Source organism: Panicum virgatum, chromosome 5K (assembly GCF_016808335.1).
Source record: "Panicum virgatum strain AP13 chromosome 5K, P.virgatum_v5, whole genome shotgun sequence".
NCBI classification, from domain to species: domain Eukaryota; kingdom Viridiplantae; phylum Streptophyta; class Magnoliopsida; order Poales; family Poaceae; genus Panicum; species Panicum virgatum.
In genome coordinates, this window is record NC_053140.1 from 19,180,301 (window position 1) to 19,198,566 (window position 18,266).

General features: G+C 55.2%; 1 protein-coding gene across 1 annotated transcript; it reads right to left on the reverse strand.

Annotated features, from left to right (window-relative positions):
* Positions 1-6,302: 6,302 nt before the first annotated feature.
* On the reverse strand, positions 6,303-7,449 carry LOC120709767. Its single transcript, XM_039995422.1, has 2 exons — positions 6,807-7,449; positions 6,303-6,517 (listed from the first exon to the last, which is right to left on the reverse strand). Exons 1-2 carry the CDS (start codon positions 7,447-7,449, stop codon positions 6,303-6,305), a joined length of 858 nt encoding a protein of 285 aa, XP_039851356.1.
* Positions 7,450-18,266: the final 10,817 nt, after the last annotated feature.

Here is an 18,266-nt window from a genome sequence, read left to right on the forward strand (position 1 = left end):
AATCTCGACAACATCGGAGTTCCATTCAAGATCAAGACTTCAATCATAAGTTTGGCGCAAAGCTCGCCCTTTCACTGGAAAAGAAGACGCTAATCTACATCTTCAAGCGTTCCTCCAACTATGCCGCACCTTCGACATGCAAGGGATGACTCAAGATCAAATGAGAGCGATGCTCTTTCCATTCTCTGTACTTGGGAGAGCGCTGCAATGGTTTCATTCTCTACCGGTACACATGGTGCAAAATTGGGAGTCCTTGATGAAGGAGTTCATGACGGAGTTCTACTCGCCGGGCAAGACCCAAATTTTGCGCAACAAGATTGCTACATTCGCGTAAGCCCCGACAGAGACTATTGCGGAAGCCTATGAGCGCTTCAACGACAACATCCGCGCCGTACCTCATCACAAGTTCTCAATGGAAGATGTGGTCCAGAAGTTCTATCAAGGCCTCACTACTGCATCAAGGGGGATTATTGATGCATCGGCAGGAGGATCGATCATTGAGCTCACGCCGGTGCTGTGCTGCCTAGCATCCAGGGGCTTCGGCTTTGCCTTGTTTGGTCACGCCTCGGCACGGTCACCGAGGGCACTTTGTGCTTGTGAGGCATTGTGCCTTCACGGGTGCCACAGACCTTGCTCACGCTGCTGGGCTAAGGCTTAGTGTCCGATTGGGGTATAAATAGGGGTCCAGGGACTCCCTTTCCGTTCCAACTTCCCTGCTCTTGCTCCTAACCTCCCTTTAACTTGCAATGTTTCCTCCCATTTCCCATGGCCGACCCCCAGACTGGGTGGTCCAAAGTACTTAGGTTTGAGGCTAGAAGAATGCTTGCGAGTGGCGGGCGAAAGCTGGAGAGGGCGTGCTCACCGTCCCTCAGCTTCAGTGGAATTAGCAGAAGAATATTGGGCCCGTGGGGTCCTGCTTCTGCGATGTCCCTCAGCCTGAAGGGGCGTTGAGACGCCTGACCATGGCGTCGGCGCCAGGTTTGGCGGCCGTTCTTCGCACCGTCCCTCTTGGCGATAATGTCGCTCTCGGGGAGGTGGCGTAGAGGGTGTTGTCCGCTAGCTTGACCACCCGCAAGGTCTTCAGTGGAGGAGAAGCTATAAGAAAGATTGCGAGAAGGGCATCCCTTCGGACCCGTGCGGTCTAGGGGCTGCTTCTCGCAATTCTGGGCAGCCTGGACGTAATGTCGGCCAAGGACTCGGTGCTCTTCATCGGCGCTCGCTCCTCCCCAAGACAGAGAAAATTGCCACGCAGGTGGCAATGCGTTTGTACTTTTCGACGGCTTCGAGCCGATGACCCTTTGTAATCTCGGTTTGCAAAAAAGAATTGAAGTCTTCATTTCTTTGGTGCGGCGTGCCTTTTGCTTGTTTATTCGGGGTTTTGTCCCTCAAGTTTGTGAAGCTCTTTCCGTGGGGTGCGTCAGCGCACCCGCGGGTGTAGCCCCCGAGGCCTTGGAGAAGTGGGAACACTCGTCCAAGGGCAATGAGCATAATGTTTGATGGTTGGCTGGGCAGCAGGGTCATTCAGCGTTCGTTTCAGCCGGCCTCGGCATTATTTCAGCCGGCATCGGCATTCAGCTGGAAATGCGACCCGTATTCCCTCTAGACCGATTCAAACGGCTCTCTAAGCGCGCAAGGGGGCTAGCCCAACATGCAGGACTTCACCACCGGGCGATGACCGGCTTGCTCGAGGGTATTGCTCTTGCCGGGATGTGTGAGGAGCCCTCGAGTGCTAGCCCATATGAGGACGATCAAAGGGGACCCTCATCGTGTTAGTACGACCCTCGGTCATCCTCTCCGCGAGGAGGAGGGGTGAAACAAGCCATGCTACCCTGGCCCGGGCCGCGAGACATGGATGCTTCAGCAAGCTGTTAGCGGGTACTTCGAGTGAACGTCCGTGCCCCATTAGATGAGGGTCGGCTCGTGGTCCGGAGACACGTTCCATAAAGCGCTCGCAGAGGTTCGCTAGGCAGGGCTCGGACCTGTTGGATTGGGTCCGAGGGCTCGATGCTCTCCCTCGATGGGATCCCTCGAACTAGCCGCCTCTGTCCGACCTCGAACACAATGTCGGGCATCTCGAACTCCGCGTTCGAGGCTTAGGCTTTGTATGAGCATGCTCGGGTTGCCCCTAACTCTGTTGATCTGGGGCTGCTGTCGAACCCTCGACGGGTCAGCCTTCGAACCCCTGATTCAGTAGGGCTCAGAATAGTTGTTCCTTCGTAGGTAAGGAACCCTCCTTGGAAGGGAATATTCCATCACAGTTTTTGGTGTAGCGCGCGGAATCGGGGAGTAATGCGCGCCATGGTTCGATGCGCGCAGAGTGGGCGCGCCTTTTGAGGTGGTGCTCTCGGGCAGACGGAACGGCGCGGGCGGCCGTAGAGTGATGGGACACCATCAATTGTGCGCCTGCGCCGCTTCGGGAGCCGTCCCGCTGCAGTTACTGCGCACGCACGCGTGCTTTCGTGATCGTGGGGCCCAGTTGTCGGTGTCAGCGGTATCTACCGCATTGAATGCGGTAGATTGGGAACCATCGCGGAGAATCCGCCTCGTTGCTGCAGTTAAATAGGGAGGCACGGGCGGGATGGTACGGCTTACCTTGCCGTCGCCTTCTTCCTCCTCTCGCTGCCCTTCGATCGAGCAAACAGACGAAAGAGAAAGAGAGGCAGAGAGAGAGAGAGCGGGCGCACCTTCCTCTTCTTCGAGCCCTTTTTTCTCCCCCTGTCCTCCATCGTCATGATGGTGAGGGTGCAACTCATCGACCCGGTGCCATGGGGCCGGTCCACCGCCGATCGGCAGCATCTGGAGTCGCTGGTCGCCAGCGAGCTGCTTGCGCCAAACACTGATCCGGCGCGCCCAATGTGGATTGCGCAGAGGTCGGAGACGACGCCGAACCCTCTGAGCGGTTACGTCATCAGTTTGGCGCGACTGCACAAGCGGGGCTTCGGCGTCCCCGCCGGCAGGTTCATCCGTGCGCTCTGCCACCACTACGGGCACTGGAGAAGGAGGGCAAGCCGCCCATCCCGATGACCGACTCTACGCCGGAGCCGGAGCCGGAGTCTCCGTCCTCTGTGGTGGCGAGCCAAGTCGACTACTCGATGTGGCCCGAGTCCGATACAGAGGGGGCCGGGGGCCGATCACCGGGCCAACGTCGGGCTGGCACCGAGCCCCGGTGCAGGCTGAGGGCGAGGATATGCGCGCGCAGTCGCCGGCTGAGGGGTCACCCGCGCAGCCAGGCGCGGGGACCCTCGAACGAGCGTCGCTGCCGAGGGGTCAAACCGGCCCGGGCGCGACGTCTGGTGGTCGCTCGGCAGGAGCCACCAGGTCATCGCGGGCCCCGAAGAGCGGCTCGAAGAAGCGCAAGCTCGGCGCCGCATCAGGGTATGTTTCCCTCCGCTTGTTTTCTGCTTTCTTGCACACTACTCCTTTCTAGTTCTGACGCTTTTCTCCCTCGACTCAGCATGAGAGTCTCTGCCGCCCGGACCGCTCTGCTAGCGCCTGCCAAGGCCCACAAGATAGGGAGGTCCACGATGCTAAGCACGGCGTCGCAACCCCCGAGCGGGGGGCCTTGGACGGCGGAGGAGATCGCCGAGGAGCTCTGGGCGGTGATGGCCCGAGGGGCTGCGTCGGTCCGCGCACAATTGGGCGCGGATGTCGCCGGTCGGCATGGCGCGAAGGACGTCATCCGCGCACAATTGAGCGCCGAGGAGGAGTCCGGCCGGGGTGCCGAGGGAGAGACCGGCCGTGGCGGCGAGGAAGGCGTCGCCCGGCCGAACACCGAGGGAGAGGAGAGGACCGACAGGGCTGCAGCGGAGCAGCCCGTCGGTTAGGTGGAGAGAACAGACCCCATCCCGGAGCCCACGGAGGCCAGGGACGAAGGAGCCATGGTGGTGAAGTTGGTGGTGCAGCCGGTGTTGTGGCTGGCTCCAGAGGTGGTGCCGGTGGTGGAGATGCCGACGGAAGACGAGCCAGAGGTGAGGGTGTTGGGGCAGTCTGACGATCCAGAGCGGGTCGCCCCAAACATCGCCCCCGGCGCTACCGGCGTCGCTGCTGCTTTCGAGGGTGGCCTTGATGCTGGACAAGGGCCCCCCCATGGGAGCCGAGTGGGTGATGGTCCAGCACGGGGGTGCCTTGGGTTTTAATCGCTGCGAACAGGAGGAGGAGGAGGAGGTCTGGAAGGCGCAGTACGAAGTCGGCTCCCAAATCCAAGCCGCCCTCGAATGCGCCTTTCAGCTCCACAAGACGACGGACTTCGAAATTAGATGTGTAAGTGCCTTTCCCCGGGACTCGTCTATTTCTGATCTCATTTGTGCATCTTCCGCTTACACTCTCCGCCCGCAGCGTCTGAGGCAAATTTTGCACGACAAGAGCGCCGAGCTGGCCCAGCAGCACTCCGAGGTGCAGTGGCTCGACCAGCAAAACGCCACTCTAATCGAGCGACTGGGCGAGGCCAACACCTTGGTGTCCGACCTGGGGGCACAAGATCGTGCGCGGAAGGAGGAGCTGGCCCGAGCTATCGAGGAGTGCGATGCCCAGAGGGCCGCGACGGAGCGGAAGGCCCAAGAGGTCGAGCTGCTCAATGCTACGCTGTGGCAGAATGACGAGGCTCTCGAGGCGAGGGCGGCCTAGTGCGCACGGCTAGAGGAGGCTCGAGATGCGCAGGCCGTCTCCCACACGGAGAAGGAGGCCCTCATCGAGAGGCAGGAAAGCGCCATCCTCACCGCCGAGATTACCCTCACCGCTGCGAAGGTGGAGATAGAAGAGGGGAGGAAATGCCTTGCGGTAAGTACCATGGTTAAATTTAGTGTACTGGATTTTGCCGAGGCTTATCTTTTGTTTGTGTCCAGAGCTGCGGAAGAAAGTGTCGGAGGAGACCGCGGCGAAGGAGGCCCTCCAGGCCGTGTACGCGTCCCAGTAGAGGCACCACGATGACTTGGAGGAAGCCGCCATAGCCGCGTGACAGGATGCCGAGGGAGAGGGCGGCCAATCGGGCAGCTCATTGGTCAGTCGCCTGAGATCTTTAGGTGACCAGGTGACTGAGCGGCTCAAGGGCGCCCTTCGCCTCGGCGTCCAGAAGGCCCTCGGCGTCGTCTCGACACACTATGTCGTCGACTTCGAGTACCTACCCACGAGCTACATCGTTCCCGACAGCGATGATGACGCCAAGATCGAGGCTATGGAGCAGGCTAATGCAGGTGCAGAAGGTGCTGCCACCACCTTGGCCGGGCTCTTCGAAGGTGACCTCTTTCCCGACGCCGTGGACGACAAAGAGGAGGGGCGCGACGAAGTGGGAGGCAGCAACCTGTAGATAGCCTGGGCTTCGAGGCCCAAGTAGATAAGTTAGGATTTTGCCTTGCTGTGTAAAGACAATATCTTAATGGAGTGGCCGTTCGAGGCCTTTGCGTGTATATTCGTGTGTTGTTGTTTTTTCCTACTTATTTCTTCGCTCTCTCGCATGCTCGCGTGTAACTCAGACAAACTTCTGCAAGGACTATCGCGTTCGTAAACTACATAAGCATAGGGAGGTGAGTGATGATGCCGTATCCCTTAGGCGTAGGCGATCCCGCGGCTCAGCCGATCCCGCGCTCGAGTCATTTACGCCTTGTGTTCGTTTTTCTAAGCGCTCGAGAGACTTGGAAGCAAGAAATTTTCGGAAAAAAAACATAGCGTTTTGGGGACGTTTTGGGGGTTCCCCCCATTGTAGCCCCCCGAGGGAGGCTCGGCTTTGTCGAGGGCAAAGCCGAGGCTCACTCAGTGTCGTGCGCGTGTCCGAGCCCCCGAGGGTTTGGGCGACTCCCAAGAAATTTCAAAAGTAAAGCATACTTCTTTATTGTCCCGAGAAACTTAAGATACGAGTACAAAGTATGTACAAATGACTTGGAGTTTCAAGGATAGAAGCGACGTAGCTGCTGAATGTTCCAAGCATTGGTGTAGACTTCGCCCTTCTCATTAGCTAGCTTGTAGGTGCCGGGCTTTAAGACTTCCACGATGATGTATGGGCCTTCCCATGGTGGCGTGAGCTTGTGGCGCCCTCGGCTGTCTTGCCGCAGCCTCAACACGAGATCTCCCTTGTTGAGGTCACGACGTCGAACCCTCTACGCCTGGTATCGTCGCAGAGACTGTTGGTAGCGCGCCGAGTGTAGAAGCGCCACGTCTCGAGCCTCGTCCACCTGGTCCAGTGAGTCCTCGTGGGCTTGTCGGCTTTGGTGCTCCTGGTAGGCTTTGAGTCTCGGGGACCCGTATTCCAGGTCAGTGGGAAGGATGGCCTCGGCACCATAGACCAGGAAGAACGGGCCAAACCCCGTGGCTCAGCTCGGGGTTGTTCTCAGACTCCAGATAACCGAGGGTAGCTCCGTGAGCCATGTTCGGCCGAACATGTCCAGCTTATTGAAGATTCTTGGCTTGAGGCTTTGTAGGATCATGCCGTTGGTACGTTCTACTTGACCGTTTGTCTGTGGGTGCGCCACAGCCGACCAATCCACGCGTATGTGGAAGTCGTCGCAGAACCTTAAGAATTTTTTGCCTGTGAATTGGGTGCCGTTGTCCGTAATGATTGAGTTTGGAACCCCGAACCTATAGACTATGTCGGTGAAAAATTGCACGGCTTGCTCGGATTTGATCTTGGCGATGGGTCGTGCCTCGATCCACTTGGAGAATTTGTCCACTGCCACTAGCAAGTGGGTGTAGCCCCCCGGGCGCTCTCTGCAGCAGTTCGACGAGATCCAGTCCCCACACGGCAAAGGGCCATGTGACGGGAATGGTTTGCAGAGCGTGAGCCGGGAGGTGCGTCTGACAGGCGTAGAATTGGCAACCTTCACATGTTCGCACGATCTCTGTGGCGTCGGCGACCGCGGTTGGCCAGTAGAAACCCTGTCGGAACGCGTTGCCCACGAGGGTGCGTGGCGCCGCATGATGGCCACAGACTCTAGCGTGGATGTCTCGAAGCAGCTCCCTGCCCTCGGGGATAGGGATGCATCGTCGCAGGACCCCCGAGGGGCTGCGCTTGTAGAGCTCTCTGTCGATCACGGTGAAAGACTTGGCTCGCCTGGCGATGCGTCGCGTCTCAGCGCGATCCGAGGGTAGTACCCCTCGGTTGATCCAGTCGAGGTACTGGTCGCGCCAGTCTTGCGATAGTGGAGCCTCGTCGATCTGCATGGCCTCACCCTCATCCGCCGAGGAGATCTCGGTTTCTGTCTCCATAGGCTCGGCCTCGTCCTCCGAGGGGTTCCCGTTGGAGGGCTCGGCAGTTGAGGGGCTCGGTTCCTCTGAATCCTTGAAGTTGACAGAGGGTTTGGCGATGTCGCGAGCAAAGATGTTTGGGGGAACGGTGGTTCGCCCCGACATAATCTTTGCTAGTTCATCCGCATCCTCGTTATGCTTGCGCGGGACATGGTTAAGTTCTAGGCTGTCGAACCTATCTTCGAGGCGGTACACTGCATTGCAGTATGCCTCCATCTTCGGATCGTGATAGATGGACTCCTTCATCACTTGGTCGATGACAAGCTGTGAGTCGCCACGCACGTCGAGGCGTTTGATGCCGAGTTCGATGGCGATGCGGAGGCCGCTGAGGAGCGCCTCGTACTCCGCCATGTTGTTGGACGCTGGGAAGTCTAGGCGAATCACATATTGCATGTGCTCTCCGAGGGGGGAGATGAAGAGGAGGCCGGCGCCGGCACCAGTCTTCATCACAAACCCATCAAAGTACATGGTCCAACATTCCGCTTGAATCTGTGGTGGGGGCAGCTGGGTGTCGGTCCATTCAACAACGAAGTCAGCTAGCATTTGGGATTTGACCGCTTTGCGGGGCGCGTAGGTGAGGGTTTCTCCCATTAGTTCCACCGACCACTTGGCAATCCTACCCTTGGCTTCCCTGTTGCGGACTATCTCTCCCAGGGGGAAAGACGAGACCACGGTGATGGGATGGGCCTCGAAGTAGTGACGCAGCTTGCGCCGGGCCAAGACTATCGCGTATAGCAGTTTCCGGATCTGCGGATACCGCGTCTTGGTTTCGGACAATACTTCACTAATGTAGTACACCGGCCGCTGGACGGGCAGAGCGTGACCCTCCTCTTGTCTTTACACTACGATCCCCGTGCTGACCACTTGGGTCATCGCGGCTACGTATAGGTAGAAGGGCTCGCCGTCCGTTGGTGGCGTTAAAATGGGGGCGTAAGTGAGTGACGCCTTCAGCCTGTCGATGGCTTCTTGAGCCTCGGGGGTCCATGTGAAGTGCTCGGTTTTCCTCAGGAGTCGGTACAGAGGCAAGCCCTTCTCACCGAGGCGTGAGATGAACCGACTGAGGGCTGCAAGGCAACCCATGACCCTCTGCACCCCCTTCAGGTCTCGGATTGGTCCCATCCGTCTGGTGGCCTCGACCTTTTCAGGGTTGGGCTCGATGCCTCGCTGGGAGACAATGAAACCCAAGAGCATGCCTCGAGGCACCCCGAACAGAAAGAACAAAAGTTCACATCCCGCAGTTGAATTGACGATTTGATCAATACGTGGCAAAGGAAAGGGAACCTTCGGACATGCTTTATTTAAACTAGTGTAATCTATACACATCCTCCAGCTTCTGTTCTTTTTCTTAACTAATACAGGATTAGCTAGCCACTCGGGATGAAATACCTCCTTGATGAATCCGGCCGCCAGAAGTTTTTGCAGCTCCTCGTCGATCGCCTGGCGCTTGAGCTCATCAAAGCGTCGCAGGCGCTGCTTCACCAGCTTGGAGTTGGGTCGGATGTCAATGGAGTACTCGGCGACCTCCCTCGGTATGCCCGGCATGTCCGAGGGACTCCACGCGAAGATGTCGGCGTTGGCGTGGAGAAAGTCGACGAGCACCACTTCCTATTTGCTACTGAGGGCATCGCTAACTCTCAACGCCTTGCCGTCGGGATGGCTTGGGTCGAGGGGCACCTTCTTGGTACCCTCAGCTGGCTCGAAGCTGCCTGCGCGCCGGTGCGTGGAGTCCAAGGCCTCGCTTGCCATCTTGTCGAGGTTGGCCGCGAGGGCCTCGTCGTCCGCCTGAGCTTCGGTGCGTTTGACGCACTCGACGTCGCATTCATAGGCGTGCTCGAACGACGGGCCGACGGTGATGACACCCTTCGGACCTGGCATCTTCATCTCGAGGTAGCTGTAGTTGGGGACCGCCATGAACTTGGCGTAGCATGGTCGTCCGAGTATGGCGTGGTACGCCCTACGGAACCCAACCACCTCGAAGGTGAGTACTTTCTTGCTGAAATTCGAAGGCGCGCCGAAGCAGACGGGCAAGTCGATCTGCCCGAGTGGTTGAACTCGCTTTCCCGGCGCGACGCCATGAAACGGCGACAGGCTGGGACGCAGCTTGTCCAGACCGATCCCCATGAGCTCGAGGGTGTGGGCATAAAGGATGTTGAGGCTGCTGCCCCCGTCCATGAGCACCTTGGAGAATCGGGTGTTACCAATGATGGGGTCCACAACGAGTGGGTATAGACCCGGTGTAAGGATCACCGGGGTGTCCGACCCTAGAGGGGGAGGGGGTGAATAGGGTCGCTAATCGCTTTTTAACCTAGGGCTCAAACTACTTGTATAAGATAAACCTAACACGTCCTATACATGCTAGTTATGACTAAGGTTTATCTTTGCTACTCTCTACTTACCCCAAAATACTTACAACCTATAGCCAATCCTAAACAAACTAACTAGGAAAGTAAAGGCATGCAAGATAAAGTAAATGCGGAAACGTTATAAGGTAAGTAAAGAGGTAAGTGCAAGAGGGATGCAAACTCCCGAGTAGACACGGTCATGTAACGTGGTTCGGCACGAACGCCTACGTCCACGGGACACCGAGGCTCTTCCGATCACCGTCTTGCACTATGCCACCAAGGCAATGCCGGCAAGCAAAGGCAAGTGCCCACAAGACACCGAGTCTCGTGCACCGCCACCGTCTCTCTCGGTCACCCAGCCGAAATCCACTACGGAGCTTCTCCACAAAGGAGGGGGTGTCCTCTTCCCCCGCACAAAGTGTCGTTGCCACTCCACACCAAGTCGGAGGGTCACACGACGGATCACAAGGATTGCTTGCCGTAGCAAGACTTCTCTCAAGGGAGCTCTCGCAAGAACTAATCCCTATTACAAGCACTAAGCACTCTCACAAGTGTGCTTAAGCCTATATGATGTACAATGAAGTTCTATGGTGGTTGGAGGTGTTCTTCAAGTGTCTTATGCTTCCTTAGTCTCCAGCTACCTCAAATGAGCCGTGGGGTGGCATATATATAGCCCACACACCCCAAACAAGCCGTTGGAAAAAGGCTGACAAAAAGCGCTATCACCGGTTAAACCGATGCTCCCGTTTTTGTCATCACCGGTTTAACCGGTGAGTGTATTTTCCAACTAGCCGTTATACTTCAACGGCTACCTCAATCGACCGACGTAATCAACCGATGCAGCGTCGGTTTAACCGGTGAGCGTAGTTGCTGAAAAACTAACTCTCTGGACAACTGCACCGACGTTCACCAATATCTAGCATCGGTTCATCCGGTGTATAGATTTTGCCTCTGCTGCTGAGTTCATTGCACCGACGTATTCAACTTTCCTGGCGTCGGTTCAACCGGTGTTATCAAAACTCCCAGATGTGCTCCAAGTCAATGCACCGACGTATGTAATTTTCTTAGCGTCGGTTCAACCGGTGATACTAAAATATCTCTGTCTTGATTGTTTTGACTTGTTTTGACTTGGTTTCTTCACGGTCTCTTCAATCTTTCTTAGCAGAACCACCGTAGGGGCGGCCCTTCGGGCCTAGCTATGCCTATCTTCTCTTTGTCATCACTTGAACCTAAAAGCCTGAGAATGGTCATCTTAACAATCATATTAGTCCAAGTGTTGTGTGTGTCATCAATCGCCAAAACATTATATTGAAATATGGCATGAGAGGCCATTTTCGCTACAATCTCCCCATTTTTGGTTATTGATGACAACACAACCAAAAGCAAGCAAGATGAATTGCAAGAATATGAAATTGATACCAATTCGAAAAGTTAGAAACTACTTAGCTTGCTCGGATGACATTTCAATGCTCATTTTAAAAGCCACCGGTATTTGGAATTGATACCAATTGTAGAACAATGTCTTGTTTGTGGTTTGAACCATGTGAGCAATAAAAAAGTTTTGTACCTTAGTCCATGGGATCATCAAATTGCACTTCTCCCCCACATTGACTAAGTACCTCCCCCTATCACCATGCATCCTTTTGCATTGCATTTTCCATTCCTCCCCCTTGCTAATGGCATCAATTACTCTAAACTATTTGCTTGCTTTTAGGGTACATTTCTCCCCTTTGTCATCAAAACACCTAAAAGCTTCATAACCACTAGCAACAAGGAGCATTAGTAGCAAAAGAAATTCACTAGTGATAGAGTGTTATACCAACTAAGTTCGGCATATCTCCCTTTGTTTGAACAAACTCCCCCTTTTTCAAAGCTTGTGGCACCTCCTATCTTGACATCAATTGTGATGCCAATTGTGACTTGTAGGGGTAGTGTTCAAAAGAAATTGAACTCATGGAGATAACTCTGGTGACTAGCCATGCCTCCCTATATCATTTATCTCTTTAACCTTTGGGAGTTATGGCTTGGTCTTCTTCCCTTGTCCAATCTTTCTTGATCAATTGATACCAATTGTAGGATTAATTGCAATGTGTATCATCTTGATATCGAATGATTGAGTGTATAACCATATGGACTAAGGGAGTGTGACTACAACAAATATTACTTTGAAAGCATGTTAGTCACAAAAACACAAGCTATAGAGTTAGCTCCCCCTAAATGTGTGCAATAGTATTTGAATCACCTAACCAAATGTATGCACTTGTATTTCACATAGTGGGGATCAAACTCTACAACTTGAAAAACATGGCACTAATTGAAACAACATACCTTTGTTGAATTTGAGATACCACTTGTAAGATTTTATTTGTGGAAGGTGGTACCATTTTGAAGTGCTTGTGCCATGCAAGAGTGGTGCATTTTACACCAAGATTAAGCTCATGTAGAATGCTTCAAGAATAATTATTAGTACAAGCAAACTACCATATGAAATTTCTAGGAAAGCATATCAAATAAAAGATACCAATTGTAAATACCAATTGTAAAGATAAGATCATGCATTCCTAGAGAGGCAGTGAGCTACAATGATGCATGAAGGATATCAAATGAAATTGAGATCATCCTTTTACCTTGCTCATTACCTCAAACAAGGTGGCAGGGAATTTGGAGGCTTGGCAAGGTTTGGGCGCTACACCCGGGTTCGGGATGTAGTTGGGGTGGTCGTCGCGACTGAAGGAGATGGTGTTGTCCGACCAGTCGAGGTAGGATGGCATAGCCTTAGTGACGGAGAAGACTTCTCGGTGCTCCCTCTTGCGCTGCCAAGCGGTCATGTTCGCCGTAGACCCGCCGAAGATAAAGAACACATTCTCCACCGATGGGTAGCCGTCACCACCCTTGTCGTCCTCGTCCTTTTCCTTCTTGGCCTCGTCCTTATGGCCAAGACGGTTGAAGTACTTGCGGAGCATGTCACACTCTTCGAGGGTGTGATTGACCCCGCCCTTGTGATAAGGGCATGGCTTCTTGAGCATATCGTCGAACAGGCCGCCGCCTCGAGGAGGGCCTCGAGGACCTTTGCCGTCGGGGGTGACAATGAGAGCCTCGTCAGAGTCCTCCTCTTGCCCCTGATCGTGCTAGTTAGGCGGGCCCTTCTTCTTGCCTTTCTTGCCCCGTTTGGGCTTCTTCGGGGTTTCCTTGGCTTTGCTGCCCTCCGCGGGCGCGTCCACCTTGCGTTTGCCCCTTTTGTTGTCGAAGATAGCACCAATTGCCTCTTCGCCAGAGGTGAAGTTGGTCGCTATGTCAAATATCTCGTTCGCACTGGAGGGAGGGTTCCGCCCTAACTCGCGTACGAGATCCCAGCACGTGGTGCCCAGATGAAAGGCACTAATGACTTCGGAGTCCTTGACGCTGGGGAGCTTAGTGCACTGCTTGGAGAAGCGCCGGATGTAGTCCCGCAGGGGCTCGTCAGGTTGCTGACGACACCCTCGAAGATCCCAGGAGTTCCCCAGGTGCACGTATGTGCCCTGGAAGTTTCCCACGAAAGTTTTGACCAAGTCGGACCAGTCGTAGATCTGGTTGGCCGGAAGATGCTCGAACAATGTTCGTGCAGAGTCCACGAGGTGCAAGGGAAGGTTGCGGATGATGACCGCATCGTCAGTCGCACGGCCCAGCTGGCACGCCAGGCGGTAGTCATTGAGCCAGAACCTGGGATCCATCTCCCCTGAGTACATGGTGAGTGTGGTGGGTTGCCGAAAGCGTGGGGGGAAGGGAGCGGCACGGATTTCCCGGCTAAACACACGGGTGCCCGGAGGCTCCGGTGATGGGCTCCTATACTCCTTGCGATCACAGCGTCTGCCATGTCGAGGGTGGTAACCGTGAGCGGCACCATCCTCCTTTTTCTGGTTCAGGACATTGCGGGCGTCGCCGTCGTGGGTGTTGCCATGCATGTCCCGAAGTCGGTCTTTCACAGAAGTCAGCTTGACACGATCGTGCACAGAGGGTGCCTTCACCTTGTTCGCTGGTGGGGTATGCACCGAGGCTTCATGGTCCTGCCGCGTCGCCTCATCAGCTCTCGCCGAGGCCCCTGAGCGCAGCCGAGACGCGAAACTCTCGGCCTGCTGTACTGTAGCTTCCTCGAGGAGTACTTGCGCCTCTTTGCGCAGGTTGAGGCCCTAGGGCGTAGATGGCTCGGGCATTGCGCGGATCAGGAGTGCCGCCGCGGTGATCTTCTGACTTGTCCTGGGTAACGCCAGGGGCTTTCTTCGCAGCCTTCCGCCAGGATTCGCTCCCGGCAACACGTCCCAACTCCCGAGCTCCTGTTTCATGACCGGTGCGTCCTTGCTCGAGCGTGTGGCGCAGCGTCTGCATTTGCTGGCGCTCCTCGTCGTGCTTGGCTTCAAGCTCTCGGAGTTGCGCCAGCTACGCCTGCTGCTCCGCCGCGTTTGCCGGGGTGGATGGCCCAGGCGCCACAGCTGGACCTGCCGCGGTCATCGCAGCGCGGGCTGCGTCAGCCGCGACGACATTGTCGTCGCTGGGCTCTCCTATCACAGCGAAGAAGCCCTCCCGAGTTGGATCGTAGTCCCCCTCGTTGGAGTCGTAGAAACAGGTGAGGCAATAGTCCACCGCGGCCTGAAATGACAAGAAAGCTTCGAGATCACAGACCCCGCAGTAATCCCACTCCGGGTTCATGCGACCTTGCGCGGTGATAGACTCCTCGTCCGAGGAGCCAGGGTATGAGCTGTCGGGCGTAGACGTGATGAGGTTGCGGATCGAGAGCAGATGATGCCCAGGCAAATCCTCGTACGCGCTCATGTTGGTGCTGACAGATGACGCGTAGGTCATGGCAGAGGACCGCATCCCGCAAGGGAGGGGCGGTGGCCTTGACGATCCTCCTGTCAGCGTCGCTGTCGATGTTGCTGGCGATTCGTGGCATGCTCGCCCCAACCAGCGCGGGGGGGGGGGGGGCAGGGGGTGCCACCCTACGCCCTTTGGCGCACGCTTGCCGCGCGCGTCGACCCGTGCGGCTCTGGTGTTGTGGTGGTGGTGTAAGGAAGTCGGAGTTGGCTCTGGGTGGGAGGTGCTCCATGAAGTAACCGTTGCCGGTTGCCCGAAACTCGAGGCTCCCGAACCAGATCACATACCCGGCTGGGAACGGATCCGACATGCCCATCGAGAACGGGTTTGGTCTGCCCGCCATCTGGAGAACAACTGGGAAACAGAAAAGAGTTGTCACGCAGCGTCCCCTACCTGGCGCGCCAACTGTCGGTGTTCGGACCTTGCGGGCTTGCACCAACTAGTGAGTATGATGCGTGTCCCTTCCTCCAGATGGTTGATGCAAGAAGAAACACAATGACACCGGGTTTATCCTAGTTCCGGCCGACATTTCCAGCAGAGGGGTATGCACTATATTACTTGCACCTAAGTGCTCGTAGTAGGGGGTACAAACTGTGGCGAGAGAGGGAGGAAAGCTCCCAAGTCCCTTGGTGCATAGGGGTTTGATTGAGGCAAGTGCCAATATCGGATGGGGTGTGAGTGTGTAGGGATGAGCGTGAGCTCTCGTCATCCTTCTTCGATCCGTTCCCCCTTCCTCTTTTTATAGACTCAAGTAGGGTTACATGCATGGGGATCAGTGAGGGCATCTACTTCTCCCCCCGTGGTCCGGGCGAGAACAGTTGGTCTTCCCTGTCGCCGAGCGCTGTGGGGCATGGCGCAAGTCATGGCCATCGTCCTTGCGAATCCTTCCGCCCATGCCCAGAGCGTGTCTTTGTCCTGTGGCACCAGTCAACGCCATGTGACGGCTGTAGAAGTGCGCGGAACCCCATGTCAGATGAGGTGAGGCGTCGAGGGTGCCGCCGCCCAAATCTTGCCCCGGTCAAGAGATGTGTTGCGTTCGAGGGTCGCCGCCCATGCCCTCTGAAAGTCCTGCGGAGAGGAAAAGTACAAGGGGTAGGCGACACAGTAGCGGGGGGGTGTCAAGCAAGTCCGCACAGGGCTCCACAGTCCTGCCCCGCGCCGGGAATAGCGGCACAGTGGCGGGTGCAGGCTGATGAGACGCCTATCACGTCCGCTGTGTGGCATGATGGCCAACGCCAGCTGACGCCGCCTAACACCGTCCACCACCCGCCCGCTGCCGCGGAATGGTTGGCGAGTAAATGCGTCCCGCGCCGGCGGGGTGATTGAGCTGTAGCTTCCGTCCGCCGAGGGTAGTCTCGAACAAGGCAGAGATTTCCCCTACACCGAGGCCCCATGGAGGGCTCAGCTGAGGGAGCCTCGAGCGAGGCGGAGTCTGTCCTCGCATCGAGGGGCCCTGACGGGCGACCCTCGAGCGAGGCGGAGATCATCCTCTCACCGAAGGGCCCCGACGGGCGACCCTCGAGCGAAGCGGAGTTCATCCTCGCACCGAGGGGCCCCGACGGGTGACCCTCGAGCGAGGCGGAGATCATCCTCGCACCGAGGGGCCCCGACGGGCGACCCTCGAGCCAGGCGGAGATTTCGTCTTCGGTCAGCGAAGCCTTAGAGGGGCCGAATCGTGGTGCTGGACCGTGGGCCAAGCGCGTCTTGGGCTTTCCGTACCTTAAAGAGGCTTCGGGCGTCCGAGTTCGAGAAGGATCCGGCCCGGGTGCCGAATTATGTTTTCGTGTGTTTTAGCCCAGGGTTAGGGTGCCCCATAGTTATGGTACCCGACAAGCAGCCTAAGATATGCAATTGAATTAAAAGTTCATAGGGTGTACCTTTATGCACATGCATGGACTATGGTCTTCTGAATGGGCCATTGTTGCTTTGCTGCGTAGGATTGAAAGTTGTGGTCGCTGGGAAGTGAGTGGAATGGGCAGCCGTCCGTGTGTAGATGTCTTTATATAGAGATGGAAGGGGAAGAGAGGGGAAAAGGGCAAAAGGTATACAATAAAACAAGGTAAAGACTCCATTACAGCCGGCCGTACTCTAGTCCTGTCGCACGGCCGGCTGCAACCCTAATATGGCAGACCCACGTATCAGTGGGTAGTGGCAACTTTTTATTCTTCTACTCATTCTCCTATCCCGTCATTTCCTCTACTCATCCCCTCTCTCTAGGGTTCCTCACTCTCCTCCGCCGGAGGCCATTTTTCTCGAATCCACCACCATCCGTGCACACATCCGGGCTCTCGCGAGAGCATTTCCGAGGGGATCGAAGTGCAAATCCACTAGGCAGGTGGTTGCCTTTTTTGTGCCCCGTTTGCTGCATCTACTCCCCTGGAACATGTTCTATTCATTTCTGATTTGTTGCATCTGCTCGCCCTCGCTGAGGTCATTTGGAATCAAGGGATGGATGGGGCAAGAGCAGATCTCTGTAGGTGAGTACATGACCCATGCTCTCGCCGCTCAAATCCACACCCTTGTTTTTTTCCTCACCCACAGGAGTGTTTGATTTCCAGATGCTTTTTTTTTCCTCTAGCGATTATAATCCCTTCTCCTTGTTTTTTTAGTGGATCTCATCGGCGAGCACATCCAAGGAATCCGTAGATGACTGCAAGCGGAAATCAAGGGAGGGGTTCGGCAGAATCTCAGATCTGAATCTGGTGAGCGATTCCCCAGCCTCCTAGTGCCTCCCCCATACTGGATTTCAGCAGTAGTTTTCTCACCTGTGATTTGTTTGGGCCTCGTTTCTTCAGTGTTTTTGGAATCAAAGTCTTCATGACAAGGGAGAGGCTCACACCGCAGCAGGAGGGGATTTCACCACGTGAGTCAAATCAACTTGATGCCCCACCCCTCACCCCAACCAAATTCAAGCATGTGCTCTGTGATTTTAGCTTTTTGGTGCATGCGCTATGTGCTTTTTTTAGGATGATTTTTTCTAGGCCCAATGGGTGCATGTGGTCTGAGATTTTTCTTTACTTGTGTCCCACTGTAGTTAATCTAGTTATTCTGTGCATGTCCAGTTACTAGCTTTTTTTCCTATTTTTCAGGTAACTATATCTGAACATGTGTAGTTATTTTCCATTCAGATAATTAAATATGAACATTTCTAGTTATTATTTTTTAGATAATTAAATCTGAATATGTGTAAACATGTGTATATAAACATGTTTACTTTTACTTTTTCTGAACATTTTTTTTTGCCTAAGTGCATATATTATCCTGCTGTGCATCTAAGAGAACTAGAATACACATTGCTTACGGCTCTGCACACAGCCGCACCGGCGCGTAGTGTGAACACCATCGCACTTCCTCTCCCATGTGCGCCCCTCCTCCTCGCACACCCCTCCCCTCCCCTCCCTGCGGTGTTGCGGAGCCACAACGTGCGGCACGAGCAGCCATGACGGCCCTCGGGAGCGGTGGCGGGGTGCAGGTAGAAGCCATGTTTTCCTTCCCATTTCTTCCCTAGAACCACCCCTCATCATGATGTTTCTGTTTATTTTTGCTCGGCATGCAGATCCATGGAACCTACTGCCTCATCGATGCTCTAGGTGCCGCCACCGTGAACCGAGAGGGTAAAGGGGTTCGGGACTGATTAGGCAATTATATTGTACTTATTGGCAGTAATATTGTATTTCATTTGCAATTTTACTTGTATATTTAGCCAATAACATTGTACCCCCCCCCCTAACATTTTTGCCTAGCATTTCCTAGCTGATGCCCGCAAGCTATCAGATATGCATTTCTGCTTGATCCTATGGTTTTCATGGGTCATGAACTATATATAATTGGGGGTTGGTCTAG

Coding starts and splice junctions, on each gene's coding strand:
- LOC120709767 (XM_039995422.1), bottom strand. CDS start 7,449: ATGGAGGCATACTGCAATGCAGTGTACCGCCTCGAAGATAGGTTCGAC. Junction 6,518..6,806: donor GATCGTGCGAACATGTGAAG/GTTGCCAATTCT, acceptor CCCAATTCACAG/GCAAAAAATTCTTAAGGTTC.